General features: G+C 46.2%; 1 protein-coding gene across 1 annotated transcript in view; it reads right to left on the bottom strand.

Moving 5' to 3' along the window:
* Positions 1-21,628, bottom strand: part of LOC121280052 (dynein heavy chain 5, axonemal-like) — a 336,766-nt gene that overhangs the window by 251,749 nt on the left and 63,389 nt on the right. Inside the window, exons 7-12 of the mRNA XM_041191681.1 lie at positions 12,118-12,336; positions 10,722-10,853; positions 4,728-4,904; positions 4,160-4,273; positions 3,941-4,048; positions 1,315-1,437 (exon numbers count right to left, since the gene is read on the bottom strand). Of these exons, the coding sequence (XP_041047615.1) occupies positions 1,315-1,437; positions 3,941-4,048; positions 4,160-4,273; positions 4,728-4,904; positions 10,722-10,853; positions 12,118-12,336 (873 nt within the window). The remainder of the gene's footprint in view (positions 1-1,314; positions 1,438-3,940; positions 4,049-4,159; positions 4,274-4,727; positions 4,905-10,721; positions 10,854-12,117; positions 12,337-21,628) is intronic.

The raw sequence follows: 21,628 nt of genomic DNA, 5'->3' as shown, positions 1-21,628 counted from the left end.
AGATCACGGCAGGACAATTTTCAGCAAACCAAGTGGGTGCATAAGACCGTTAGAGTAACAGTAAAAAATAGTGAAGGAGGTACACCCATCAACTGCGCCTTCTAAGTTAACAGTGTCCTTTTGGAATGCTGTGGATCGAAGCTGTGGACATCTACTGGGCTTCCTCACTGCTGGATACTTTGATTTGACCTTCAAAAATGTTGCTGCATATATGACATTTTTCATGGTGTTTGAGGAGAACGGAAACCTGGCACCACTATCAATCTTCATGGCAGAGCCTCTGTTTATGCTGCTATCACAATGGAACCCTTCCTGTGACCATGCATCTTTATAACCCCCATGCTCCTATCGTAGATGTGCTTACCTTCCTCCCGAAGGATGTTGACTTGGATGGAAACAGCATGGGAGTCAAGGACCCCTTCAGGATTTGGACCAGCATATGGCAGGTCAAGATGACTTTGAAGGTGGGCAGCAAGGGATCAATCCTCCACCCTCCCTCCAGCTTTGCTATCAGGGGAAGCCAGGACTACCTTACCTATGCTGGCCAGCCCAAGTTTGTTGATCCTGTGGCAAATCTGGCCACATTGCAGCCAACTTCAGTGTTCTCATCTGTAAGAACTACAAGCAGGAAAACCATCTCACAAAGGACTGCAAGCATACTAAATGCTGCAACCTGCGTGGTGGGACAAGCCACCTCTACAAGACCTACACAAATGCTGCCTCAGTTACACACAGATAACAAAAATGAAGCAGGTGCATGCAAACAGAACAGCAAGAATGGCTACTGCAAGCAGGACCTGCATCCCTCTATCCACCAAGCCCTCCGGTGAGAAGAAAATAACCCCCAATAGGTCCACATTAAAGGTTCATTGTAAAATAGATCTTGCTTCTCAAAATGTTTTTTTTTCATTTTGAAATAAATGAAAGAAAGACTGGGCAGGTTCCTGTCTCAGGCATGTGCTGCACCTTCCCTGATTTTCTAATATTTACTGCCCTCAGTTGACTGAATGCACCTGGATGCAAACCCAGGAAAATCTTCCCATAAAATTACCACATTGAGCAAAAGAGCTGAATGTCGGAATTAGTCCATGGACAAAATGGGAACAAGGGCATTCACACAGTGTGTGAGTATAAAATAATAGTAAGTGGTTTTTCCCCTATTGTTGAATTAGGTTGTTCATTTTCACATAGACAACCAACAATAAATGAAGAATTAAAAGAGAAATACTTTCCCTGCATGTAGCAAGTCAGGCTAAAGGAGACATTGATTGGGAACAGACGATGAATATATTTTCCTACAATCCTATCAATTACCTGATTAAGCCTAATACAGGCTTTCAGCTTGATAACCATGGTGGCTGGAGGCAAATCCCAGATAGTAACAGTCCCATGATTGGTAATGTATGCCTTGCATGCAGTTATCATCTGATTTGTGACCTGAAATAATAATATTTTAATACTCATTGGTCCAAATTGAATTTTGAATCAATCTTTAAAAGAAGGCTCCTGACATGCATGTCCCTTCAGCCCTAAAAGGTGGTCAGGCAAAACTCCATACAGCATAAGGCAATGGGTGGAATTTTTGCAACTTAGGCCCTGGCCAAAGGGAGGAACCATTTGTGGGTTGGGAAGATTTTGATTGCTGGAGTGGGCATTGCCAAGGCTCTTTGACTGAGCCATGGCATTAGCATCTGCTTCTGGGTTCCCTGGCTAATCAGGGATGGTGGGCAGGATGGCACATCTATTATGTCAAAGAAAGGATTTCTAATTAAATGGACCATGGCATGACAATCACTCACCAGCACTTGGATTTTGAGACTGCAGCAACCACAGGAATGGGAAGGAGAACTGGGAAGTCTGCTCCTCTAAAGATGGGAGAAAGTGAACAACCTCTCCAACCAAACAGGCATGGATGGAAGTGGCTGAGGGAATCAGCTGTGTAAGAATAGACCTTCCAACCTGAAAACAGTAGACCAAGAAGATCCAGGATCTCAGGTGGGCATGACAGGTGAAAAGTGTAACACTTTCAGGGCCAAGACCCAAATTTTGATTTTCCCAGCATTCTCCTGCACAACACAAATCAGAACAGCGCATCTTGCAGTTCAACCCTCTGCTGACACCTCACTCCCCATCTGAGCAGCCAAAGCTCACACTTACCCTCATCCTATTGCCCTCTCATAGCCATGCCTCACAGTCACCCTCCACAAATGTAGCCCTTTCCTCTTATCCACACAAGCCATTATGAACACTTACACTCTCTGCTTTCTCTCCTTGCAGAAGAAAGCACACAACCTTAATGAGAGGCTGAGACCCAGAGTGGAAGGAGTGGTGCGGAGTAATGGTGCAGGGTAGTGGCCCTTCAATGGAAGGCACCTTATTAGCCATTGGCAATGCTTTCCCATCTGCTCCACTGGGAAGGATGTCTTGTTCCAGGATGAGGATGGAGATGTCAGTAGCAACCTGTCATGAGAGCCTGTGCCTCCTGAGCCACTGGTGCTCAGGTGTCAAAAGCGGTGACCCTCTGCCAGTATATGCTGAGTTGGAGGCATGGCCTTCTTTCAACTGGATCTCTGTGTCCATCCACTCTGCCAAGTAGAGTGGCATGCAGCTGAGAAAGCAACTGGTGCTACTTTTGGTGTTGCTCCTGGCACCAATGGTGTAGGTGCTTCTTCTGCTTTTGTCCCTCAGCAGTGGAAGCTGGAACTGCAAAAGCTGCTCCCATGCTTGGGTGAGGGCTGGCAGCAGGGTAGTACAGCTAAAGGTGACTGAAGTGACAGACAGATGAAATGCCTTCCAAGAAGTTGGCAGTCACCTGTCAAGCAGTGATAACAGTCATTCAGAGATTACGTGCTTTGAACAGCTGCCTCTTGCCTGGCCATGGCTACAGCTCTTCAGTCTCACCGATCAAAGTTTTCTCAGCTCCTCTGTTTCATGGAAGAAGCTCTCCCCACTGTGCACTTGCCTTTGTTACCCTGGCAAGTTGCTGACAGATCAGAAGACATATTTCCTCACTGTTAAATACAGAATTAAGGGCCAAAACAGTACATAATTGTTTTTTAAGTATATTAATTGGTTTCCCGACAGATCCAAGGGAGTTCCTTACTTGCCTTGGAACCCATCCCATTGAAACCCAGAAGAGGGTGAGATGATATATGGATCCCAAGCCAATGTCACTTTTAGGGGACTTACCTTCCCACACGCTCCCAAACACACCACCTCTTCCCTGGGAAAATTCCACCCAATATTTGCTCTTTTACAAATTACATATACCAATACCTTCACTGCTGAAATCATTAAATTGCATATTTTCTTCCAAAAGCTCTATTTTCCAGTGGGAGGAGTGTTTGTAACACAGATTTTAAGAACCAGAGCGGATGTGGGCATAATGTTTTTTAATGCAACAAGTTGTTATGAACTGTAATACACTGCCTGAAAGATTCAATGGTAACTTTTAAAAGGGAAAAAATAAATACTTGAAACGCAAACATTAGCATAGCTATGGGGAAAGAGCAGGAGATACTCTTTCAAAGAGCAAGCACAGGCACAATGGGCCAAAAGGCCTCTTTCTGATTCTATGACTCCACATACAACTGTTTTTTAAATCAGCTTCTTAACTTACAGTATAGCCATACACTTTAGTGCCAGGAAAAAATAGATTAACCTTTCTGGCTTGATCTTTCCTTGACATGATTCCAGTTCTGACAAAGGATTACCCAAAACATAAATGGGTCTTTTCTCTTTCCAGATGTTAACTGCAGTGCTTTGCTGGATTATTCTAAGGTTGGATACAAATCCTATTTCAAGGCACATATCGCTGTGCTCTTGTAAAGTGAATAAACTCAGGTATAAAAACATTGAGGCTTTATTATTTGTAGCCACAACAGTGCTGGTATTATTATAGTAGAAAACTCCAGCAAATACTGGCAGGAAATAAGCTTACTTTGGTAAACAGAGAAGTCATCTTTTCAGACGTGTTGTAATATGTGGAAATTGTATGTATCATCCTAATAGCGTTCAGGAGTCCTGGAAGAGCATCCAGCATTCCAATCTGGAGTGAGGGGGAAAAGGCATGCATTAATTCTCTGAACTGATTTTCAACATTTCACATATGTGATCACCGACTTTTGAAATACCATCATCGAAGAAAAAAAAGACCCACCGGGTCATTGTCATAGAGAGGGTCACAAAATCGTTCCAACATGTAGAGGTACTTCACATTATCTTTGGCTTCATTAGACACATCTGTGATCCGTTTATCCAACTCCCTCCAGGTCTGCAATAAAGAATGAAAATGGTTTCCAAACTAATTAAATTGTATGTAAAATACACAATTTAATTCAAAGGATGGTCCCAACTTTGTTGCATATCATGCATATATTTTAAGACAAATACATGTATAGGAGCACAACAAGCCTCTACAACTGAGTTGATGTTACGGGATGTGTAAACGGGATGTCCGACGCTCCGGTGAAGGAATATTGACGGAGCAGAAGCAGCTCTGACGAAATTTCTGGCATGCACTATTTTGGTAAAAACATTAGTTTCACCCATCTGTTTGTCACCACAACAAACGATAATTGTACTAACAGAGGTTTAAGCGCTACAATCATTAACAAATCTCAAAACAGTGGGGGAATTCAACATGGAACTTAAGTACGGTCAATAAAATGTTTTATGATTGTATGGGAGTCAAATGCTTCTATGAGCAAAAATATTTTTCTTCAGACCTTTAACAGCTTTGACTTTGCAGCTGTGATGATTCCAAGAATGGTTTTAACATCTGCTCGCTGGATTTCCTGACTCAGGTAATTGAACCTGGTCAGACGGTGCTTCCAGTATTCCAGCTCTGCTCGTGGTCCAATGTCATCAGCCTCCTTCCGCACCTGTTCACTTTCAGTCAGTACCTGAGAGGAAGAGATTATTAGCAGCAGAGACTATTAGCACTTATAAAGCACCCACACAAAAATACATTTCAATACTCATGACAGGTTGGTTCACTGCAGATGGGCGTTGACTTTGTGTGGTATATTGTGCTTTTTTTTAGGAATCCGAATAGTCCAGTATTGATAAAGGAATAACAACTTATTACAGTTGACAGTAACTTTTATTAGCCCACTTGTCCAGTTTTCATCTAATCACCTCCTTGATTTCTGAACATCTCTAAATGCTCAGACTCTGACTTGCACTTCTGATAGGAGTTCCTTTTTCCTCAATGAGGATTCCCTCCAAGGCCCTCAACTGTGTCTGACCCATTTCCCATACTCCTGCTCTCACCTCTTCCCCTTCCTCCCAGAACTGCAATAGGGTTCACCAGCCTCCACATTCAAAGATCAGCTTTCACCATTTCCCTGACCTCCAGCATGATGCCATCACCAAACACACCTATTCACCCACCCCCCAACCCCATCTCTGTCAGCATTCTGAAGGGACTGTTTTCTCCATGACACCATGGTCTACTCCTCAGTCACCCGCAACATCTCATCCTATTCCCATGGCACCTTCTCATTCAATTGCAGGAGGTGTAATATCGGTTCTTTTACCTCCTCACTGTCCAAGGCCTCAAACATTCCTTGCAAGTGAAGCAACGATTTAGTTGGACTTCCTTCAATTTAGTATGCTGCATTCACTGTTCACAATGCAGTCTCCTCTTTGGAGAGACCAAACACAGCTTGGGTAATCACTTCATGAAGACCTCCACTCAGTCCGCAAAGAATGACCACAAGCTTCTGATTGCTTGCCATTTTAATTCACCACCTTGCTCTCACGCTCACATTTTTGTCCTCAGCCTGTTGTAGTGTTCCAGTGAAGCTCAACGCAAGCTTGAGGAACACCACCTCATCTTTCAATTAGGCACTGTACAGCCTTTTGTACTCAACATTGAGGTCAACAATTTCAGACTGTGAACTCTGTCCCCCATTTAGATTCTGGATTTTTGCCATATACCTGTTTGAATCTTGTTTTTCAGCCTTTCATGTTTTTGGATAAGCTGTTCATTATTCTGACATTTATACTCTTTTTGGACAAATGCTTTTTCTCTTTAGTAAAACCATTACCATTCCCTTTGTCTTTTGTTTCATGACATCTTTGTCATTTAATCACTCCTGTCCTCTATCCTATCCCAAATCTTCCCTTTTGTTCTTCCTCCTCTTCCCCCTTAGGACGGCATATAACCCATCATATTTCTACCCTCCTTCAGTTCTGAAGAAGTCATATTTGACTCAAAATGTTAACTGTTTCTCTCTGCACAGATGCTGCCAGATCCATTGAGTACTTCCAGCACTTTCTGTTTTTATTTCAGACTCATACTGATATCTGTTTGATAGTGGAAGACTTTCCAGAAAAAAAAGTATAACTTAAAATCAAAAAGATGGTGTTCTGCTTGAATTATTTTCAAGCTGGATATCTTCCCCAACTGAGAGGGTCACATGAAGATATCTCACTGGCTGACAGAAGATATTTTATTCTTATGAAAAATCCTCATTTTCTTTTCTTTCCATGCCAGAAGGTACCTACAATGATCAAGGTGGTATTATACCACTTGCCAAATTCAGTTTGGATAAATTCACACCTTAGCTATACCACGCAGTTTGATGTAAGCTAGTAACTACTTAACATTATGCAAAATATACAGTGCCTCTGTCCCACTTTCCATCAGGATGACTTATTTTCATTTCCCACACCAGCAATCCTTATGATCTTTCTGAGTGACGCTGTCAAATTTATGTTGAATGAAGGGTAGTTTTGAGCCATGTACTTTGTTTCATAATGAATCAGGTCAATACTCTATAAACTGCTTTCAGCTGGTTAGTGTTTTAGTCAAATATAAACTGCAGTTGATCATAACCATCTTTATTGCTGAAGGTGAATAAAGGGAGGTAAAATAAAGATAAAAATAGTCTATTTCCATTAATCCAAAGTCATTTTATGCTGCAAAAAATTTGAATTAAACAATAATTTAAATTAAGCATCTGGAATATGATGGGGGTGGTTTCAATGCAATTTAAGTTCAAATTATCCAATACAGTAACACAAATTAGGCAACACTGAATTTCAGGATCAGACACTAAACAGGGAATTTTAATTCCCTGTCACTGGCGGATATCAGGCAGAAGGAGAGTTAAAATCCAAGCAGTGTACTTCACACTTGTTTCAACATTATGGCTATCTTAATGCCAAAGTTTCTTGGCAGCTAAGACTCATGCATAACTCAGGTGATGCCTCATAAATAAATGCAAGTCCTATCACTTAGTTAGGGTCCTCGACCTACTAAATGTCTGTATGCTGCATGCAACCCCCTCAGTAAAATCTGATGCCCAACCAGTGGACCTGCTGCTTGAGAAAATTTAGACGGCTACTGCCTTGGTGTCACTCACGTTCCAACAGTGAAACCCACCAACATGCCCCCACCGACCTGCTATGACTTAGCTGAGATATCACTCCATGTAATATGAAGAAATGGCTTGAAGGAACTGGATACTGCAAAGGCTATGGGCCCTGACAACCTTCCAGCAATAGTACTGAACACTTGTGCTCCAGAACGTGCTGTGCCGCTAGCCAAGCTGTTCTGGTCCAGCTACAACACTGGCATCTACCTGGCAATGTGGAAAATTGCACAGGTATGTCGTGTCCACAAAAATCAGGACAAATTCAAGCCAGCCAATTACCACCCCATCAGTCTACTCTCAATCATCAGTAAAGTGATGGAAGAGGTCATCAACAGTGTTATCAAGTGGCACTTGCTTAGCAATAACCTGCTCACTGATGCTCTGTTTGGGTTCTGCCAGGGCCACTCAACAACTGACCTCATTACAACCTTGGTTCAAACTTAGACAAAAGAGCTGAACTCCTGAAGTTAGGTGAGAGTGACTGCCCTTGATATCAAAGCAGCATTTGACCGAGTGTGGCATCAAGGAGCCCTAGCAAAACTGGAGTCATTGGGAATCGGGGAAAACTCTCCACTGGGTTGGAGTCATACCTAGCACAGCGGAAGATGGTTGTGGTTGTTGGAGGTCAATCATCTTAGTTCCAGGACATCACTGCAAGAATTCCTCAGGGCAGTGTCCTAGGCCCAACCATCTTCAGCTGCTTCATCAAAGATCTTCCTTCCATCATAAGGTCAGAAGTGAGGATGTTCACTGATGATTGCACAATGTTCAGCACCATTTGTGACTCCTCAGATACTGAAGCAGTCCATCTCCAAATGCAGCAAGACCTGGACGATATCTAGGCTTGGGCTGAGATGTGGCAAGTAACTTTCATGCCACACAAATGCCAGTCAATGACCATCTCCAACAAGAGGGAACCTAACCATTGACCCTTGACATTCAATGGCTTTACCATCGCTGAATTCCCCATTATCAACATCCTGAGGATTATCATTGGCCAGAAATTTAACTGGACTCACCATATAAATACTGTGGCTACAAGTACAGGTCAGAGACTAGGAATCCTGTGGTGAGTAACTCACCTCCTGATTCTCCAAAGCCTGTCCACCATCTACAAGGCACAAGTCAGGCGTATGATGGAATACGTTCCATTTGCCTGAATGATTGTAGCTCCAACAACGCTCAAGAAGCTTGACACCATCCAGGACAAAGCTGCCTGCTTGAATGCACCCAATTCACAAATATTCACTCCCTCCACTACCGACGTACAGTGTCAGCAGTGTGTACCATCTACAAGATGCACTGCAGGAACTCACCAAGGCTCCATAGATAGCACCTTCCAAACCCACGACCACTACCATCTAGGAGGATAAGGGCAGCAGGCACATGGGAACAGCACAACCTAGAAGTTCCCCTCCAAGCTACTCACCATCCTGACTTGGAAATATATCGTTGTTCCTTCACTGTTGCTGGGTCAAAATACTGGAACTCCCTCCATAACAACACTGTTGGTGTACCAACATCACATGGACCACAGCGGTTCAAGAAAGCAGCTCACCACCACATTCTCAAGGGCAATTAAGGACGGGCAATAAATGCTGGCCTAGCCAGTGACACCCACATCCCCTGATTGAATTAAAAAATAAATAAAATAAAAAATATCTCCTGACTGCTCAATCATCATAGGCCCAAAGTTGGCAAGCTGTCTGAAAATGCCCATGACAGATAGGCAGCTGTCTTGCAGGATGTTAATGAGTCTTTACAATTAAAATGCAGTTTTAATGCATTGCAATTCATAGTGGCAGCCCATCAGCTTTCTCCTCAAAGATCCGTTTGAAAATATCAAAACTATTTGGACTGCGATTGTGTAGTACACTCTTGCCACTACCAGGTGGATCACATGTAAAATCATTTGCAATACAAATGACTGAATTTTCATCTTCAGATCGGCAAGTGCACCTTGGGTGATTTCACGATGCCACGTTCCCAGCTTTGGAAATTCAGCCTATTCACTTGGAATTTTGGTCTTCAAGAGTCAGGTGCCAGCTGGTTCCTGGCTCTACAGCAGGTTTCCCCCACAAGGTTCATAAACTAACTTACCTGCATGGTTCCCACGACCTTCAGGAACCCACAACCACAATGAAAATAGCAGCCAAAGAGAAAATTATATTTGATGCAGGCATTTAAATAGCAAACTCGACATCACTTTAAGTGCGTGTCGGTCTCAACTTGCCATGTTTCCCAACTCAGGGAAAATGGTGGGATGCAGGAATGGCCTGGATTTTCAACCTCAAGGTGGGTAAGGGGAGTCAGGAAAATTCAAGGCTCAGAGACAGTGCCCATAAAGGTAGGACCTTCATTGCTGGGGGCCAGGTGCAGGTTGGAGCTAGGCCAACCAACCTGGGAAGAAGTGTGGAGGCAGCCAAAGGGGCTGCTGGGTGAGGAGGTGGGTTGTGTTAAAGGCCTGCCTCGGTGCTGTGGGACTTTTACTTTGTGTAAAAACACAAAGGCCCTCCAGCTTCTCATAGGATGTGAGAGGTTCTTCGCCCTCCAAACACTCCCCATGCCCCATCCATGCTTCCTTTTGCCCCTATGGCAAGCTCTGCCCTTCAACCCACTCCCTCAGGCCCCTCATGCCCCCTATGGAAAGCTCTGCCCTTCCACCCACTCCCTCAGGCCCCTCTTGCCCCCATGCCAAGCTCTGGCACTTCCATGCCCATTGGTTCTAGAAAGTGTGCAGTAGGTTAATGGTCATTGAAATGCCAGAGCTTGGCATAAGGGGCATGAGGGGCCTGAGAGAGTGGGTGGAAGGGTAGAGCTTGGCACTGAGGGCACAAGGGTGACCTTTTGAACTTGCTTTTTAAAAGGTCCCCTCATTCATGCTAGGATTCATGATTCCCCTAAGGGGTCATGAATTATGACTCTTTAAAAACTTGGCCTGACTCCATGAAAATTGCAGAGGAGTAGGGCATGCTTGTCCCCTCAATGGAGCCGGCCAGGTAGGAAGTGCCAGATACAGGCTTTTTACTAGGAACCAGCCCGGACCCTTTAAAGGCCCTCCCGAAAATTAGACAGTCCAAAATGGGGCAGAAATCCTGGAATTGGAGCTGGCCTCCCACTTTTAAAGGGCTCCCGAATCAACCCAGCTGAGGTGGAAAATCCAGGTCGTAATTTTAAATTTGTGGCTCCGCACACTTCCCGATGTGAGTTTGGTCAGTGTTAGGAGGGGAAAATCCAGCCCAAAGTCTTCGAGTTCTAAGTCAGTACATATTCTCACTAATGCCTGTGTAAAAAGAGTTGAAATCTGCCCAAGTGCTAAAAGTCCCCATCCCTAACCTGCTCAATTTGCTTCATCCAAATTTTCAGACTTTCTTCAGCTTGTTTCAACATTTCTGGAGAAGATATACTCAAATCAGATGGGCCTTTCAAATGCCTCAGCTCTTCCAAAACACATTGTTCCAATCGAACCTGAAAACAACAAAAGAAAATAAGCATCCCCCTGATTTGTCCATGACATTAGCAGGAATTCCAGAATAGACATCATGAAATATAGAACATTCGGCATAATACCCTGAGGCACAATTGTTTATTCACCAGGTAAGGCTGACTGTTTTATTAATTCCCAGGAGTTAGATATTGCTGGGAAGGCCAGCATTTATCGCTCATTTTGAATTTCCCTTGAGAAGGTAGTAATGAATATAACTGAGTGGCTTGCTCTGCCATTTCAGAGGCAATTAGGAGTCACATTGCTATGGATCTGGAGTCACAAATGGATCAGACCAGGTAAAGATGGCAGATTTCCTGGCCTAAAGGACATTATTGAATCAGATTTTTTTAACAATAGTTTGGCAGTTTCGTAGTCACCATTACTGATTCTAGCTTTTCATTCCAACTTATTAATTTATTTAATTGAATTTAAATTCCCCAGCTGCCATGGTGAGATGTGAACTTATGTCTCTGGATCATTTGTCCAGACCTCTGGATTACTAATCCACTAACAACCATTTTGCTGCCATACTCCACTTATGTAGTAGCTTTAGTTGGCATTTGTGGAGAGAACTGTAGACATTTACAATACAGGAAATGGTCATTTAGCCCATTATTTCAAAAACACTCTTTGCCAGAGCCCACTACCTTATTCTCTCCCCAAAGCTGTGTATCATCCTCTTCTTCAAATATTTATCCATTTTTCCTATCATGGAGGCAATGATTCCTATCTCAACCATTCCCTGAAGCAAGGCTTCATTAACCCTGTATTTCTCCTACTTCATGGTCTCCTTCTTCCCTCTGTATCCACCTCTCCCCACAATCCTTCTCTCTCCCAGTATGTGCCTCTTCCCTTCATAGAAACTGGAGGAGGCCATTCAGCCCAATGAGCCCGTTCCGTCATTCAGTACGACCATGGCTGATCGAACACTTCAATGCCTTTTACCCACACTATCCCCATAACTCTACGTTATTGTTAATCAGAAATCTATCAATCTCTACCTTAAACATACTCAATGGCTGAGCTTCCATGGCCCTCTGGGGTTGAGGGCCTGTTCGTTCAACCTCTCTGCCTATCACCTCCCCTTTCCTTTTCCTGACCACATCTCTCCTCCTCTCTAATTTCCTATTGATAACAGAAACTGCCAATGGAAACTTGTTAAGATAGCTCATTTCAGTGATGTATTAATTTTTCTTCTAAAGCCATAATGGTGGACAGAATTTTGGGATAGGTTAGATGTTTTACCTCTTTGGACAAATTCTGTTGTGCTGCAGAGAGGGCACTGACAAACCCATCTAGAGAATTGAGAAATCCCTGTCGCACTGTCATAGATTCAGGTTTGTTCAGCACTCCCCATCCTTGGTTCATGTTCTTCAGTATTGGTATAAATGCATCACTCAACAACTGTTCAATAGATTTTAATAACCCAATCCTTCCAGCATCCAAAACACTGAAACTTACTTCCTAGAAAATAGAAAATACATTTCAGTTAAACAAAAAAGTCAACCTTCAATTTTACAAAAGAAGACACTAATTTTTTTGCCTTTGAGTAAAGATATACCACTGTTCAGTTACCCTTAAAGGGGTATAAAGAGAGAATGAAAGGAGAAAAAGGCTTGGGATGTTTTACATTTATATATTCCCTTGAATGTAGTTAAGTTATTCTGTAAGACAGGAAAAGAAGAAACAGTGAGATAATGACTGAAAGAGCTAGAGACAGAGGACAGTGAAACTTGTGAGCCCTATGGGGAAAGAAGGAGGCAGACATATAGAATGGAACACCAACAGAAACAGAAAGCGGGAGATAGAATTAGAGGGTGGGAGAAGAACAAAAAAACAACTACCCCTGGAGGAAAAAGAGAGACAAATATTTTTCTTTTTATCCCCAGACAAGGCTACATGTGATCAGCTTATATTCTAAGCTTATGAAGTCAAAGGATAAAATCAAAACAATCTATAGCATATTACAGAAAATTGAAGTCTTGTGTTTTGAGTCAGAAATAGAATTAGATAACACTATGGTTAAAATTACTCTCAGCAAGTTTGGCAGTACCTGCGAAAGAAATAGAGTTAATGTTTCAGACATGGTCAGCTGAATTTTCCCAGAATTGCACTAAGTGTGGTAGTGGGTGGGTAAAATGGAGTTCTATCCACCGATGAAAATGACGGGTTTTCACGCCATATCTTCCCAAGCCTGCCTCATTATATATTCACACCATTTCCATGGCAGGCGGGCTCTCATTCGCCCACTCGCCATCACCCCACTGTTGCATCACTCCAGCCGCCATTTTTAAAAGACAGCCGCCAGCAAAGTGCTCAGCGCCACCAGCTCACCACAGCTGCCTGGGAGACATGGCCAGCAAAGGAAAAAAGGCTGCAGCCCGCTGCATCAATGACGGGTCCCTTGAGTGTCTGCTGGATGCGGTGGAGGCCTGCCGCTATGTGCTCTACCGCCGCTTTGGCCACAGGACGGGTAGCAATGTCACCAATCTGGCTTGGAAGGCGTAGGCAGTGGTGGTCAGCACGAATGCCCTGCAGAAGAGGGCAGCCTCCCAGTGTCGCAAAAGGATGAAAGATCACCTCTGTTCCACCAGGGTAAGTCACTCTTTTCATCACTTCCAACTCACATACTCACAAACTCATCAGACATCCACAGGGCCCTCACTCACTCACTGCCAGAGCAAGGGGCATCACCATTCATTCTTTCACACACACAATCATTGTCCTCATCCCGTCCATGAGACCACTCGCCACCCACACACGCCAGGCATACTTATCAATCTGGCCCAGCAGGCGTCCTGATACACTCTCCCCATCTCTATCCATGCAGGACAAACTGGCTCACAACAGGAGGGACAGGTGGAGGGATGTCGGAATTCAAAGTTCTGATGGAATTCGAAAGCAGAGCCGTCCAGCTGGCTGGCGATGACCGGGACTGCTCTTGTGCTGATGATGAAGTCGATGCACCACAACCATGCAGTGACTGATGTGTCCTCTTTCACAGCCATGCACTAAGTATCTCTCCTTGCTTTTGCAGGCATATCTGGAAAACAGCTGACGGAGTCCATAACCCAGAGCCTCCAAGCAAGCTCCAAAGAAACCTCTGAAGAGGAATCTGAAGGCACCCTCCCTGAAGTTCCATCACAGCGCTCATCCACATCCTCCACCAGCACAGAGACACACACCTCGGTGGGACCTAGCTTTTGAGTAGCCTTGGGATCACAATCTGGTGAGCATATGGCACTCTCCGATCCACAGCAGGCAGAGGCAGAGACTTACCAGGTCCCCAGCACTCAGAGGACTGCTGGAGGCCAGAACATTGCTGAGTCTGAGTCAGATGACGAGTCTCTGGATTTGGTCATGTCACAGTTGCTGGAGCTGCAAAGGCAAGTTCAGGAACATCAGGAAGTGATGTCCGCTGCACTCATCAGATTGAAAGGCACGATGGAGGAGTCCATCCGTCTGCAGGCTGAAGTGATAGTGCCGGCATTGCAACACACTGAGGTCAACACTGGCAGGATGGTGGCTGCCATGGAGACCTTGGTCCAGGACGTCACTCCTGCACTGCTGCGCAGGCTTAAGTCCATCGCTGACGCCATAGTTGGCCTCCAACAGTGTGTACACAAGAAGAGTACTGGGCAGCTCGATCTCACTTCAGTTCTCCCTTCCGCTCACGGAGTCAGTCAGGGTCCCTCAGGCACCAATAGGGAGGAGGATCAGCAGGTGCACACTCCGGGGCCATCCACCCAGGTAAATCTGCAAGTGACCGGCCCATCTGACTCCCCTCTTCCTGTGACCTCAGCAGATCCAGCTTTACAGGCCAAGGAGGGTGCCATTGCCACACAGCAGGACCCCGAAAGCAGGCCAGGGCACACCAAGTCTCAGCCCTCCAGAGGACGTCCGCCAAAGTCATCACAGACAGGGCGTCACAGTCAGCAGGCTGCCTCTACCTCCGCTGTGAATGTCCGGGGAGCACCAAGATATAGCGGCAGGGTTAGAAAAGTTAAGGAGATTTAGTTGCACAACTTGGACACGGGTGTTAATCACTCATACATAATGTTCACTATTGTCAAGAAACTCCCAAGAATGTCTCCCTGCCTAAGGCTCCTTGTTCTGATGAGCAGTGTTCTTGCCACCCAGATGTGAAACCTTTCTGCACCTGATAAAAGGCAGGTGTCTCAGTCTAGGGCCTCTTCCCTGTGCTCTGTATGGCCTTCAGACCACAGTGATGGTCCAGTCGCATACTCCCTGGAAACATTACTGATGCCTGCACCTCTGCGGTGCTGGTCATTGCTGCCAGAATGTAGTGGGCAGGTGCCACAGAGTTCTCTCATTCTCTCTGTGTGCTCTCAGCATCTTTCAGATGGGACTGGCCCCCTTCACACCAGTATCTGCAACCAGTGATGCTGTGTACCAGCTCCTGAAGGGCTGAGATGCTGAAGGCGGGCATAGCATCAGGTGTGTCTAAAGGTACATGGCTGCGTCTCTGAGATGGCCCTGATCATTCAGCACAAGCGAGCTGCCCTCACTCACACAGGAGTCAGGCATTCTCAGAGGCTATGAGAAGATCTATGGCGTGTCCTCACTACATGTTGTCATCGTCCTCCTGCAATCGAGCAATGATTCAGGCCTCCACTGCATCTCCATGACAGGAGCATTCTCGCAGAGGGTATTGGCACTGCCAAAAGCCAGACTGCAGTCAAACATTCACAACTGCAATGTGAGGGTCTATGGGGACACCTCATGCATGTCGACATCATCCTCCACAAACCTGGCAGCTATAAGGGTCTCCTGAATGCACGAGTGCGCCTGCCTCGTCTAGCCAGTGTGAAAGCCTCATCCCCATCATCGTCACCACCGAGGACCCTCTCACCCTCATCCCCATCAGCTTACTCCCCATCAGAGGAGACCTCCAGCTCCTTCATCTCCTCCTCAGGCAGCTCCTCTCCCCACTGCAGTGCCAGGTTGTAAAAGGCGCAACAGACAACGATGATGTGTGATACTCTCTGTGGACTGTATCACAGGGCTGCACCAGACCGGTCCAGGCACCAGAACTGCATCTTCAGCATCTGATGGTCTGCTCCACCAAGTTGAGAGCTGCTGTATCAGCCTCATTATAGCATCGCTCTTCTGCACGTGTCATCAACCCACAGCCTCTGTGGGTAGCCTTTGTCCCCAAAGAGTCAAAACTGCAGCCTCTGTGGACCCTACAAGACTGCAGGGATCTGAGAGTGACTCAGGATGTAGGCATCGTGCACAGTCCCTGGAAACCATGCGCATACCTGCAGGATACGTTTCTGGTGGTCGCACACCAGCTGCATGTTCAGTGAGTGGAAGCCCTTGCAGTTGATGAAGTCCACTGACTGTAGCGATGGAGACCTGAGCGTCACATGAGTGCAATCAATTGAGCCCTGCTCCTGTGGGACTCCCGAGATCAGGGTGAATCCAATGGCTTTTGCATCCTGGCTGTCCCGATCCCGGGAGAAATGCACAAAGTTGTGTGCCATGAAGGAGGTGGCATCCGTGACCTCAGGGATGCATTTGTGCGTGGCGGATTGTGAAATCCCACAGAGACCACCTGTGTATCCCTGAAAGGAGCCACTGGCATAGAAATTGAGTGTCATGGTCACTTTCACAGCCACTGGCAGTGGATGCCCTCCATGTCCCCTTGCACCAAGTCCTGCAGTAAGTGGCAAATGTGAGCCACCACATTCCTAGACATGTGCTGTTGTCAGTGACAGTGGTTCCCAGTCTCTGCAGGAATGACAGGCGGTGCTTATAGACCCTGGGTGTCGCTAGGTGCCAACCAGCCATGGCTCACTGTCGATCCTGGGCAGCGTGTGTGGGAGCCCCTGCTGCCCCTTCTTCATGGGGTTCCTGCTCCTGCCTTTGTGCGGTCAGGTGCTTCAGTCACTCTGACGTCTGTCTTCTACAGTCATTGTAGGCCATCAGGCATACAGCTAGGTCACCAGGATCCATGATCCTGACGTGGTCCTCTTGCAGTATGAAAGAGAGAGAGACATGGTTATCATGGCTGTACTTAGCACCTTTCCTGGCTCTGTGTGACCGCCCCTTACTGCTTCCCGGAGAGTGCTGGTCGCCCCTCAGATGGCCAGAGATGAGTGTGCTGCAAGGCTGCCCTGTCAACCTGCGACATGGGGTCACTGATCCAAACCACGATGCTGAGATTGGAAGGGACTGTGAGTGCCTCCAGCAGTGACGTCTACATGGCCAGCATTGGTGAGGAAATTGTATGTGTGCAGTCCAACTGCTCCACGGTCCAATAAAGTGGTGGCGGACTCGAAGTGTGCGCCGGGGGGATGGGGGGTGCGGGGGGTCAGGGGGTTAAGGTATGGAGCGCTTGGCGGCCTTTTGGTGCCTCCACATTGCTTGCATGGGCAGGCAGGCTAGGAGCCCAACCCCAATCATATCACTGTGGCTGCGCCTGATCTGTCTTAGTTGTTGAGGCATGGTCAGTTTATGCAGGTGTCCCTAATGCATGGCCACTTCCCTTGTTTACCCTGCCCCCCACCTAAGCACGGGATGCAGTGCCAGGGTAGCACTTGATTCCGCGCCTACCCCCCATCAGCATTCTCCTCTGAGGCTGGCCAGCACTTTCTCCCAGACACCCCCTTCCCCTCAGCAGTCACCCTCGGGGCCAGGCATTAGTTTGCCCTGGCCCCCGGTGCCCCTGAGGCCTGTAAACAACGGGTGAGCTATGGAGAATGCTGCTGTTCACTCACCTCAGTTCCTCCAAAGTGAAGGCCACCAAGTGCATGTCGCCTGTGTGCTGTTGTGAAACATGTCGGTGTTTCTTCCCGCTGACATGGACAGATGTTACAGCAGGGTTCCAAAAGCCCGGCGGGAAGGCCTTTTAATTATCTGCTAATGTATTACAGTTAGCTCCCTGATGACCAATGGCAGGAAATGTGGCTGAGCGGAAGATCATGGCGTGCCTTCACCCCGTCATGAAGTGGGTGCTACCATTTTTTCCTCAAACACCACCTATTGCACCCACCACCAGCGGGCTTGGAAAATTCCACCCGATCTTATATCATTTTTGCTGAAAGATCACAGAGCTGAAACATTAACTCCATTTCTCTCTCCACAGCTGCTGCTTGAGCTTCTGAGGGATTTGCAGCCTTTTCTGTTTTTATTTCAGGTTTCCAGCATCTGCAGTACTTTGCTTTTGTGCAAAAACTACTCTCAACAGTAATCAAAATTCCTCAGAGCTGCTCCAAGTGGCATTGGCATTATTTTGCTGATATGCAGGAGAAATCTCATTTACACAAGCTAATGGGGTTTTTACTGCACTTCCAGCAAAGAAACAGCAGCAGAGCAAAAGCAGCTCTGAGGAATTTCCAGGCCATTAGCACATTCAAACACTTTAATGCATCCTTTAGCCCATTTAAATTAAATTACTGTATCCAAATACGTAGAGGAGAATTTTATCACTGAGCTAATGTCTTCGCTACAAATAATGCTGGTAAGAATTAACAGTACAGTGATCTCCCACCTCCACCACCTGTCAGCTTTTCACAAGGCATCCTTTAAATTCATGAGTTCTGACAGGAACATGGTCTTGTTTGTCTATATGTCAGCTTCAAACAGAACTCCAAAGAATCAATGAGTCATTATATGTAGTGCACATGATTTTTCACTTTTATGAAGTGAGAATGACATCAAGACAGCATTCATACATGGCTCCAAGGAGACCCAGTAAAACTGAATTCAGTTAAGATCAGAGATAAACTTTTCAGTGACTGGAGGCCTAACTGGTGCACAGGAAGGTGGTTGTGGTTTTTGGAAACCAAACTTCTCAACCCCAGGACATCGCTGTAGGAATTACTGGAATTAAAAGTCTAATGATGACCACGAAAACATTGTCGATTGTTGTAAAAACCCATCTGGTTCACTTATGTCATTCAGGGAAGGAAATCTTCCATCCTTACCTGGTTTGCCCTACATGTGACTCCAGACTCACAGCAATGTGGTTGACTCTTAAATGCCCTCTGAAATGGCCCAGCAAGCCACTCAGTTGTAACAAACTGCTACAAATTCACAAAAAAGGAATGAAACCAGACAGACCACACAGCATCGACCTAGGCACCAGAAAAGACAATGGCAATCTCAGCCATGTCAATCCTGCAAAGTCCTCCTTACTAACATCTAGCGGCTCGTGCCAAAATTGGGAGAGCTGTCTGACAGACTAATCAAGCAACAGCCTGACAAAGTCATCCTCACGGAATTACATCTTACAGATAATGTCCCAGACATCACCATCACCATCCCTGGGTATGTCCTGTCCCACTGGCAGGACAGGCCCAGGAGAGGTGGCGACACAGTAGTATGCAGTCGGAGGGAGTTGCCCTGGGAGTCCTCAACGTCGACTCCAGACCTCATGAAGTCTCATGGCACCAGGTCAAATATGGGCAAAGAAATGTCCTGCTGATTACCACGTACCATCCTCCCTCAGCTGATGAATTAGTGCTCCTCCATGGTGAACACCATTTGGAGGAAGCATTGAGAGTGGCAAAAGCACAGAATGTTCTCTGGGTGGGGTACCACACCAAGAATGGCTCGGTAGCACCACTACTGACCGAGCTGGCTGAGTCCTAAAGGACATAGCTGTGAGACTGGGTCAGCGACAGGTGGTGAGGGAACCAACAAGAGGGAAAAACACACTTGACCTCATCCTCATCAACTTGTCTGCCACAGATGCATCTGTCCATGACAGTATCGGTAGGAGTGACCACTGCATAGTCCTGGTGGAGATGAAGTCCCACCTTCACATTGTGGATACCCTCCATCATGCTGTGTGGCAATACCACCATGCTAAATGGGATAGATTTTGAACAGATCTAGCAAATCAAGACTGGGCATCCATGAGGCACTGTGGGCCATCAGCAGCAGCAGAATTGTAATCGAACACAATCTGTAACTTCATGGCCCGGCATATCCCCCACTCTACCATTACCATTAAGCCAGGAGATCAACCCTGGTTCAACGAAGAGTGCAGGAGGACATGCCAGGAGCAGCACCCTGCATACCTAAATATGAGGTGTAAACCTAGTGAAGCAATAACACAGGATTACTTGCGTGCCAAGCAGCATAAGCAGCAAATGATAGACAGGACTAAGTGATCCCAATGGATCAGTTATAAACTCTGCAGTCCTGCCACATCCAGTCGCGAATGGTGGTGGACAATTCACTGGACAAGGAGAGTCCACTAATATCCCCATCCTCAATGATGGAGGAGCACAGTGCATCAGTGCTAAAGATAAGGCTGAAGCATTTGCTACAATCTTTAGCCAGAAGTGCCAGGTGGATGATCCACCTCAGCCTTCTCTAGAGGTCCACAACATCACAGGTGCCAGTCTTCAGCCAATTTGATTCACTCCATGTGATATCAAGAAACATTTGAAGGCACTGGATACTACAAAGACTATGGGCCCTGACAACCTTCCAGCAATAGCTCTGAGGACTTGTGCTTCAGAACTTGCCGCGGCCCTAGCTAAGCTGTTCCGGTACTGCTACAACACTGGCTAGGTGGAAAATTGCCCAGGTATGTCATGTACACAAAAAACAGGATAAATCCAACCCGACCAATTAACCCCCCTATCAGTCTACTCATCATCAGTAAAGTAATGGAAGGGGTCATCAATAGAGCTATCAAGCAGCACTTGCTTAGCAATTCTCTGTTCACTGATGCCCAGTTTGGGTTACGCCATGGCCACTCAGCTCCTGACCTCATTACAGCCTTAGTTCAAACATGGACAAAAGAGCTGAATTCCCAAGGTGAGGTGAGAGTGACTGCCCTTGACATCAAGGCTGCATCTGACCAAGTGTGGCATCAAGGAGCCCTAGCAAAACTGGAGTCAACAGGAATCAGGGGGAAAACTTTCCCCTAGCACAAAGGAAGATAGTTGTGGTTGTTGAGGTCAGTCATCTCAGCCCCAAGACATCACTGCACTAGATCCTCAGGGTAGTGTCCTAGGCCCAGCCATCTTCAGCTGCTTCATCAATGGCCTTTCTTCCATCATAATGTCAGTGGGGATGTCCACTGATGATTGCGCAATGTTCAGCACCATTTGCGACTCCTCAGACACTGAAGCAGTCCATGTCTAAATGCAACAAGACCTGGACAATATCCAGGCTTGGGCTGACAAGTGGCATGTAACATTCACACCACACAAGTGTCAGGCAGAGACCATCTCCAGCAAGAGAGAATACAACCTTCGCCCCTTGATGTTCAATGGCACTACCATCACTTAATCCCCTGCTATCTCATCCTGGGGGTTACCATTGACCAGAAACTGAACTGGACTAGCCACATAAATACTGTGGCTACAAAAGCAGGCCAGGGGGTAGGAATCCTGTGATGAGTAACTCACCTCCTGATTCCCCAAAGCCTGTCCACCATCTACAAGGCACAAGTCAGAAGTGTGATGGAATACTCCCCACTTGCCTGGATGAGTGCAGCTCCCACAAAACTCAAGAGGCTTGACACCATCCAGGACAAAGCAGCCCACTTGATTGGCACCTCATCCACAAACATTCATTCCCTCCACCACCAACACACAGTGGCAGAAGTGTGTACCATCTACAAGATGCACTGCAGGAATTCACCAAGGCTCCTTAGACAGCACCTTTCAAACCCATGACACTACCATCTAGAAGGACAAGAGCAGCAGATAGATGGGAACAGCACCGCCTGGAAGTTCCCCTCCAAGTCACTAACCATTCTGACTTGGAA

Source organism: Carcharodon carcharias, chromosome 7, assembly GCF_017639515.1.
Source record: "Carcharodon carcharias isolate sCarCar2 chromosome 7, sCarCar2.pri, whole genome shotgun sequence".
Lineage (NCBI taxonomy): Eukaryota > Metazoa > Chordata > Chondrichthyes > Lamniformes > Lamnidae > Carcharodon > Carcharodon carcharias.
The sequence above is the reverse complement of the archived record's forward strand: the minus strand, read 5'-3'. Positions and strand labels throughout refer to the sequence as shown.